Consider the following 8,699-nt stretch of genomic DNA (forward strand, 5'->3'; position numbering starts at 1 on the left):
CAGAGCACACTACACGGACATGGCCATGATCGAGAACATCGAACAAAACAATGGGGTCAATGCTGCAAAATCAGATGCTCGGACAGTTTGGATTGGTCTGAACAGAGTGCCGTGGGTTTGGTCTGACAAATCCCAAAGCTCCTTCATGCACTGGAATGTTCGTCAACCAAATAACTATCTTAATAACCAGTTCTGTGTTGCAGAGAACGAGCAACATACATGGAATGACGATGCCTGTGAAATTGAGCGTCCTTTCATCTGCCATCAAGGTGAACAACAACAACACACAAGAAAAAATCTTCTGGGTTTGATCTACCAAAATGTACTGTATGTGTTTCTTTGTTTTGTGACTACGTGTTTATTGCACTGTTCAGTTTCAAGACTGAGGAGAGTGGTGAGGGTGAAACTTCAGACTGATGCCGACATCTCCGATCCAGCTATTAGCACCCAGATCCTCCAGAAGGTAAAATGCTCTTTCTCTGTTTCGTTATTTTGAGGATGTAAATTGATAAATAAAGAGGATGGTGCGGTTATATTGAGAAAAATCAGTGCATTTATTTTCTTTCTCTTCAGCTCAGTGCAGCGCTGGCAAGTCAGGGATGGACTGACGTCAATCTGAAATGGAGAATTGAACCCAAGAAGTAGGGAGAATCCTACATTGTTTTTTATTTTTATTTTATTGCGTTCAAATATTTTTTTATTTAATGGTATTTTTGTGCATTTGTGCCTTTATTCGACAGGCTAGCTGAAGCTGGAGTGCAAAGCAAAGAGACAGGAAGGCAGCCAAACGGCAAAGGACCACCGGGAAAAAACAATTAAGGCCCGAGTACTTGGACATGAGGCTCAACATGACATTGTTCACAAAAAAAGAGACTTACTGTGCGTAGTTAGGTCGTGAAGTTACTCCTCAATGTTCACGACTGTGCAGTTAGATTTTAGTCTGAATGAATCATTGCTTCTGAAAGATGCATCTTTTCTTTTTCATTTACAGTGTGAATGAATTTCCTTTAGAGAGCAGCATGTTTGTAAATCATATGACTGAATCATAAATCGGATGTAAATATCAGATTAACTCGGGGGAAATCAAAGGCAAATGCAGTGACACTACTTATCCATTTACATTTTATTTTACTGGTTTGAATAGTAAATAGTCTCTTGAAGATTTGCTTGCTCACCTCCTGTTTTGGTGAGTCACATATCGATGTAAACTGAGGGTATCCACATGTCAGTGTCATGACTAAGAAAGCTGGTTATGTTTAAGTTGTTTTGTGTCAATGTTGCCTTGTGGTTTCCGGTTTTATTTTAAAATTTTCCCATCCTCTCGTTTCAGATAACTTGCCCCTTCACCTGGTGTGTTTCCCACCTGTCTGATTGTCTTCCCCGCCCTGATTGTTTCCACCTGTTCCCCATTACCCTGAGTATATATTGTCAGCGTCTCCCTTTGTCTGTTTTCCAGTTTGTCTTGTCCCTCGTACCTGTGAACCAGCTCCTCACCACTTTGTACTTAATAGATTTTTCCCTCAAAAGAGCGTTTTTTTCGTTTGTTATCTTAATCCTTGATTTTGTTAGTAGGTTTTCCCTCTCATGAGTGTTTTTTTGTTCTTTAGATTACATAGCGTTTTCCTCCCAGTGAGTGATTTTCTGTTGTACTTTCATAATAAAAGATTTTGTTTATTTCACACTTTGTCTCCCGAGTCGTGCGTTTGGATTCAAGCCGTGACAGTTAGTGTATCTCTGTACCTTCAGAAAGACGTGAATCTCAACCTACGTGTCTACTAAACCAGAACAAACAATAAGAAAAAATGGGAACTTTTTCTTTAATTATGCTAAATTAACCAACCTAAGAACCATCCTAAGAATGATTTTCACCAAATGCACGCTTTGCATATGAAAATACTGTCCAGCTATGTCTATCTTTGTCAAGAGTTTGGACGATCAGTTGTCGGCATCATCAGTTAAGCTCTCAACCTGTATTTTAAACTTGTAAATATTTATTTATTTAAAGGGAGTAGTAAGATGGTTAGAAAACCATTGCACCTTCACAGGACTGCGCTGGATTAATTATCCAGTTGTTTAATCAGGATCTGCTCTGAGTTTTAAAATAAACTTTTTAGCAACTTAACAAAATCAGTTTTGATAAAGTTAGGCCTGTAGTACAACCACACTCCCACAAAAGGCCTACAGACATGCAAATGTCGGGAGACGATGGAGTGATGTCACGTAGTGGCGCTTCATACTATGGTCTGACCACCCTTAATGTTATTGTTGAGGAGGGAGCTGCGGTGTCCAATCTTACATATTGTACCTTTTATGAAAGTATGTCACAAATAATAATGCTGTTATGTTTGTTGTTGTTGGGAAGTTACCTATTTATTCTCCAAATTTAAATTAAATATCTTAAAGTAACGCAACAGGGAATCTCAGTACTAAAATAACCAATACTATAAATGTTCACCATCCTAGTTTCCAACATTTGCTAGTGAGAGTGTGGATGTCATTTCAGTGTCGTGCTGGTGGTGAAAGACGTTAGGATTCATCCTGAGGGGAACGCGAACATCTTAGGGGAAATTTCAAGGCGATCTGTTTAATAATTGAGATTGTTCAGTCACAGTAGGACTGATCGACGGATGAACATTGATATCCCGAGATATAAAGCATTATATTTCTCCTTGTATACCCACTAGTGCTGCAAGATTTGTGGAAAAAAACAACAACATTGTTGTTCTTCTTCCCTAAAATTGTTATTGTTTTTTATTGTGTTAATTCATGCAAATGGTTCACTAAATACTAATCATTCTCTCTATGATCAATCCTTAGGATATAGCTTGAACTCCTGCTCTCACAAAAGTACTACTACACTGACATGGACATGACCTGGACCGACGCTCAGCATTTCTGCAGAGAGTACAGAGAGTACACAGACCTGGAGGGAGCTGCAGTGTCCAATCTCAAATATTGTACCTTTTTATGAAAGTTATGATCAGATGGTGAAAGTATGTCACAAATAATAATGTACTGAGGAAACAAATTAATGGATAATAGCTAACAGGGAGCAACAGAAAAAACTTAAATGGGAGGTTTCTGAAAATGCAGTTCCAATCAGATATCTGCAGTCCAAACAGTCTGAATCACTCAGAATGTGACACAAAACAACAACAACAACCTCGCTACTCTAACAGTGTTGGCTGTATGTCTGAAGGCTTTCTGCAGCACAAACCTCTGTCTCAATAATCCCACTTTTAGTTTTTAAGTGTCTAATACTGTCAGCTTGCTATCAGAAACAAAAATATTTTACGATAACTATAATTACACTGTAAAAACCTTTTAAAATGACAAGCTTCGGGGTAAATCAAAGGCAAACGCAGTGACACTACTTGGCCATTTACATTTCATTTTACTGGTTTGAATAGTAAATAGTCTCTTGAAGATTTGCTTGCTCACTTCCTGTTTTGCTGAGTCACACATTGATGTAAACTGTGGGTATCCACCAGTGTAATATATCACAAGTTACTTGCATTTGAAAGTAATACGTTTTTTTACATTATTACCTTCTCTGTAGAGTAACAAGTTACTTTTTGCTTTGTGTATTATTATGTATTATTTATTGTTTTACTTAATTGTTGAAGTATTCTGAGATGATGTGACAATAAAAACCTCTGCAAACACGACTGACTTAACAAATTAAAACAATTTTTAATCATTGAATCACCTCTAACACCACCTGTAGTGTCTCATCTTAAATGAACTATCTGTGTTTATACCTCAACAACAGGACTACATCATTAGAGATTTGTCGCTCGCTCTAACAGGGATTTTGCTGACAAGCTTTTGAAACGCCGGCGTTTAGACAGCCTGCTAGTTTCAGAGTTTTAAAATGACAAACTGCTTATTGTTTTGCTCTGTGGCATTATTTGTAAATCAGGTGATTAAATGATGAATAAGACGTAGATGCAGATTGCAACCAAATAAGCACACTCCCACGTCTCACCTTCTCCTTTCAAGCATGTAGGGGAAAAACTCAGGCTGAGAAAGTAAAACTAAAGAATATATCAAGATCAGTGTTTGGTTTGTCTGTTGTGGAGAAATTGCTGAAGTCAAAGGTCAATGGTGAGGTCAGAAGGGAAGAAAGTGTTCAGGAGCCTCTGATGTCTTATGCTGTATTATTTATTGATGCTTGGCCCAAGGAGAATTAGAGACACTATCAAAGTTTGTCAGAAGTGCCTGAGTCGGTCTCACATTCTGCCCAACTCATCCTGGTGGATCGACTTTAAACCCCAAGATAACACCACAAATACTACACGCCCAGAATTAGTCAAAGAGAATGTCTTTACCCATGGAGGTGTTATTGTCAGCATATTCTAGTCTGGAGACACAGATGTCTGTTTACACAGATATGTCTATGAAGGCAGCAACAGGCCTCTTCAACCCTGGCCACCACAGTGTTGAGATTGACTGGCGCCTACTGTTCTCAACCAAAGCCAAACAACTAATACTGCTGAGGACCTCAAGGCCCACACGTGACCTCGTGTAACCTCAGGATAGGAGCAGTGGTTGGAGAATGTGTTGACACGTCACATAAAAAGGTCTGAAAGGCATAAGATATTCATTATGTAACCAAACTAGAGAGAATGACTTTTACCAAAGGCACACTTTGCATATGAAAATACTGTCCAAATATGTATATATATATTTGAGTGGAGGTTACAGTCAAGGATTATTTCCATGTGCAAAGGTGTGTATGTTTGGACGATCGACTGCAGAGTTAGGATCTTTACAACAGCGTTCAATGGCTGGATTTTAAACTTGTGAGTATATTTACAGGGAGTAGTTAGAAAACCATTGCAGTTGTTATTAGTGGGGTGATACTATGGAACAGGTTGACCATGGAGTTGAAGCAATGTCCAAATATGAAACGGTTTAAAATGAGGTACAAAGACACTATTTTTAGGAGGTACAGGGATGACGGAGGTGTTTTGTTTTGTTTTTTGTTGTTTTTTTTGTAATACAAAGTTAGGAATATATTTTATTTATCTATAAGTATCAGGTATATCTAAACAGGTTGCAAGGAAGCTTGGTATTGTCCTTCATTATTTAAAGAGAAGGGCTGGGAGTTTATAAGTTATTATTCTTCTCAGTCCTTTTCAAATATGTATTTCTATGTTTAAATGTTTTACTTTATTTTTATTTTTGTTTGCATGTTCGAAATAAACACTTCAATCAAATCAAAAATCAAAAAATATTCGAAATAAACACTTCAATCAAATCAAAAATCAAAAAATATAACTCCTATAAATCCTTTTAAACCTAAAATTGATTGATTATTGATCATTTGCCGGTCAAAAGGTGTACAGACATCTAACCAGAAACTAGGATAACTTTGTTTTTGAGTCTATTTCTAAATATTTTAGTTAACTAACAGTAAGCACTGTACAATTGTACAAAAACTGTACAAACTTTACATGCACATCTAATTTAAAAAAAGAAAGGCATTATTAATTTAAAAAATTGAATGCTTTGAAAGAGAAATTTAGGAAGGGTGTTCATCTTAATTATATCAATTCGTCCGGCCAGTGAAATAGGAAGAAATCCTGTTCTGTACATTGTAGAAGTTCTGCAAAGTTTTGTTTGAGTAAATAAGAAAAAAATTCTACGTTAATGACCCCTAGGTTTGGTAACGAAACTGATACACAACCTTAAATGGGAGACAACTAAATAATTGTTGCCGGGCACTAGCATTAATGGGAAATCAAACACTTTTGGAAAAGGTTGAGCTTGCACCCCGATACCTTGCCACAACCCTCTAGAATAGACAAGATGTTGTAAATGGATGTTAAAGGGTTGGTTGGCTCCTGTGTAAATACCTGAGGTACGTAAAGAAATTGAAAGCGGTTCAATACAGACAAACTTTTAAATGTATCCAACAACTGGATATGTGAATCTTATATTAACAGCACGACTTTGACCCTCTTTGAGTCATCAGGATTTTAACCAATTCAACTGAAATTGACCAAAAAATATAAGTATGGTTTCCTTTATCATACCACTTCATTCATGAAGTTTGACAACTTTACAAAATATCCAGTCCAAAAACTGGAAACACGAATGTGGTCATACGTGACTTATTTACTTATTTCCTTCTTGTTTGCAGCACAAATCACAAATGGATTGTTACAAGACCCTGATTCTCCTCTTCTTTGGTAAGGCCACGGGTACCCATGTTTTTAAGTTTACATGACCCAAGCCAACTGTATTGTGAGCTCATTGAGTCATACGACTCACTACAAAAAACAGATAATTCAAATAATTTCGAGATTTATCGCTGCTAAAAAGATAGAAAAGGAGGATTTACTATCATCACAGCTACTAAACTGGTGAATCAGATTGCAGTAATAGAGTCATGGTATATTACTATGGTATTATATAGTAGTCTAGTATAATAGTCTGCTACTAAATGCTTAATGTTTAGAGGAGTTAAGGGAATTAAGAAGATGATTTCTGCAGATGGGTCTCAGTCCAAAGGAAAGGATTATTTCATTGTCTTTCGAATCATTCTGATTAACTTTTTTCTTCTTCCTTAAATTATTTTTATTGTGTTAATTCATGCAAATGGTTCACTAAATACTAATCATTCCCTCCATCATCATATTTTAGGATATCACTTGAACTCCTGCTCTCAGTTCCCCCCACGGAAGTACTACTACATTAATATGAAAATGAACTGGACCGATGCTCGGCATGTCTGCAGAGAGAACTACACTGACCTGGCGACCTTCGAAAACATGGATGACATAAACAGCTTCAAGGTTACCATTAGCAGGCAATGGGCATGGATAGGACTGTGGGATGATCCACAATCCTGGAGGTATGCTATGGGCAATGAATCCAACTCCTGGAGATGGTCAGCAACTAATGAAACAAGCAAAACCGGTTACAGCAACTGGATGACAAATGAACCACAATATTGGGGAGGTAGCGAAACCTGTGTGGCAATGACCACTGATGGAAAATGGAATGATCGGAATTGTGAAACAGGCTTCTATTTTATTTGTTATACTGGTAAGAAAAAAAATCTTGTTCATGGATTTAACTTACTGACCTGTCAAGGACAGACACACTGCATTCCTTCACTTATCAGTTTCACAGAAAATGTTGCAGCCTCAGGACTGAAGCTTTTTGGGGGTTTATCTCAGGTCTACCTGTGAACTTGGTTGGCCAAAAAAGTTTCACACTGAATGTCTTCTCAATCATTTCATTTCTCAAATCTCAATCAAAATATATATAAAGTCTTATATAAATTCACCCTCAGTACAGTTGTCATGAACGGGGAAATTAGCTATAGAGACCAAAACTGTTTTTTGTACCAGGCTGTGAACATTTTTTATCTGGTGTGACCCCATTTCACAAGTGTTTTACCTGCCATTTAACTTTTAAACCTATTTTTGTGCTTCTAAATATGTTAATGTGCTATATAGTTGGATAGTTTTCCTGTTGTCAGTCACCCAAGAGACCCTCCAGTTGTTAACACCTGAGCCAAAACTGCCTCTCTCTAGACAACCTGAATCAAATGAATTCCAGATTGTCCAGCCGTGACTATGAGTAGATGTAACCTCATTGCACAGTGAAGACAACTGTGATGTAAAAACAACAATGATTCATTTTTACACTGGTTTTCTTTCTGTCTGTTGCAGTTTCAAACGAAAATGAGAGAACCTACGTGTTAATCAGAAATACAAAACCATGGGATTCTGCTCTAGAGTACTGCAGAGCACACTACACGGACATGGCCATGATCGAGAACGTCGAACAAAACAATGAGGTCAATGCTGCAAAATCAGATACTCGGACAGTTTGGATTGGTCTGTACAGAGTGCCGTGGGTTTGGTCTGACAAATCCCAAAGCTCCTTCACGCACTGGCAGAGTGGTAGACCAAATAACTATGGTGGCTACCAGCTCTGTGGTATAGAGAACGAGCAACATGAATGGGATGACGAAGACTGTCAAAAGAAGTATCCTTTCATCTGCCATCAAGGTGAGCAACAACAACACACAAGAAAAAATCTTCTGGGTTTGATCTATCAAAATGTACTGTACGTGTTTCTTTGTTTTGTGACTACGTGTTTATTGCACTGTTCAGTTTCAAGACTGAGGAGAGTGGTGAGGGTGAAACTTCGGACTGATGCCGACATCTCCGATCCAGCTATTAGCACCCAGATCCTCCAGAAGGTAAAATGCTCTTTCTCTGTTTCGTTATTTTGAGAACGTAAAATGACAGAAGAAACTAGAATGGCACAGTAATGTAGACAAAAATGTATTTTCTTTCTCTTCAGCTCAGTGCAGCGCTGGCAAGTCAGGGATGGACTGACGTCAATCTGAAATTGAGAATCCCGCCTGGAAAGTAGGAAGCATCTTACATTTAGAAATGTTTCATAATTTTATAATGTTGTTACTTAATGTTTTAAAAATGATTTTTTTTGGGGGGGGGGGGCATTTGTGCCATTACTTGACAGACTAGCTGAAGACGGAGTGGAAAGAAAGGAGAGAAGGCGGCAGCCAAACTGCAAAGGACCACAGAGACCGGGACAGAGACCATAAAGGCGCATGCTCTAACAAGTGAGCTACCAGCTACCAAATTACCCAGATAATCTGTTTATGTAATTATTTTCACAATGTAATAATGAGATAAGTTGTTGTTAATGTT

The 8,699-nt window shown here is 37.8% G+C and overlaps 2 protein-coding genes and 1 long non-coding RNA gene across 3 annotated transcripts; all 3 read left to right on the plus strand.

The window, feature by feature from the left end:
* LOC113747504 (C-type lectin domain family 17, member A-like) lies at positions 1 to 1,333 on the plus strand. The gene is made up of 4 exons (XM_027287510.1): positions 1 to 269; positions 375 to 463; positions 574 to 641; positions 741 to 1,333. The coding sequence occupies exons 1-4, from the start codon at positions 20 to 22 to the stop codon at positions 817 to 819; spliced, it is 486 nt and encodes a 161-aa protein (XP_027143311.1). The 5' UTR covers positions 1 to 19; the 3' UTR covers positions 820 to 1,333.
* Positions 1,334 to 6,160: 4,827 nt separating this feature from the next.
* On the plus strand, positions 6,161 to 7,954 carry LOC113747446 (L-selectin-like; the record flags this gene model as incomplete). Its single annotated transcript, XM_027287268.1, has 3 exons — positions 6,161 to 6,209; positions 6,652 to 7,056; positions 7,689 to 7,954. Coding segments are annotated over exons 1-3 (720 nt in total), but the record flags the coding sequence as incomplete, so codon positions are not given.
* Positions 7,955 to 7,962: 8 nt separating this feature from the next.
* LOC113747258 (uncharacterized) lies at positions 7,963 to 8,377 on the plus strand. The gene is made up of 3 exons (XR_003463502.1): positions 7,963 to 8,030; positions 8,136 to 8,224; positions 8,329 to 8,377. It is a non-coding gene; the product is annotated as an uncharacterized LOC113747258 (long non-coding RNA).
* The last annotated feature ends 322 nt before the right edge of the window (positions 8,378 to 8,699 follow it).

The sequence above is a fragment of the Larimichthys crocea genome, chromosome XIII (genome assembly GCF_000972845.2).
Source record: "Larimichthys crocea isolate SSNF chromosome XIII, L_crocea_2.0, whole genome shotgun sequence".
NCBI lineage: Eukaryota > Metazoa > Chordata > Actinopteri > Sciaenidae > Larimichthys > Larimichthys crocea.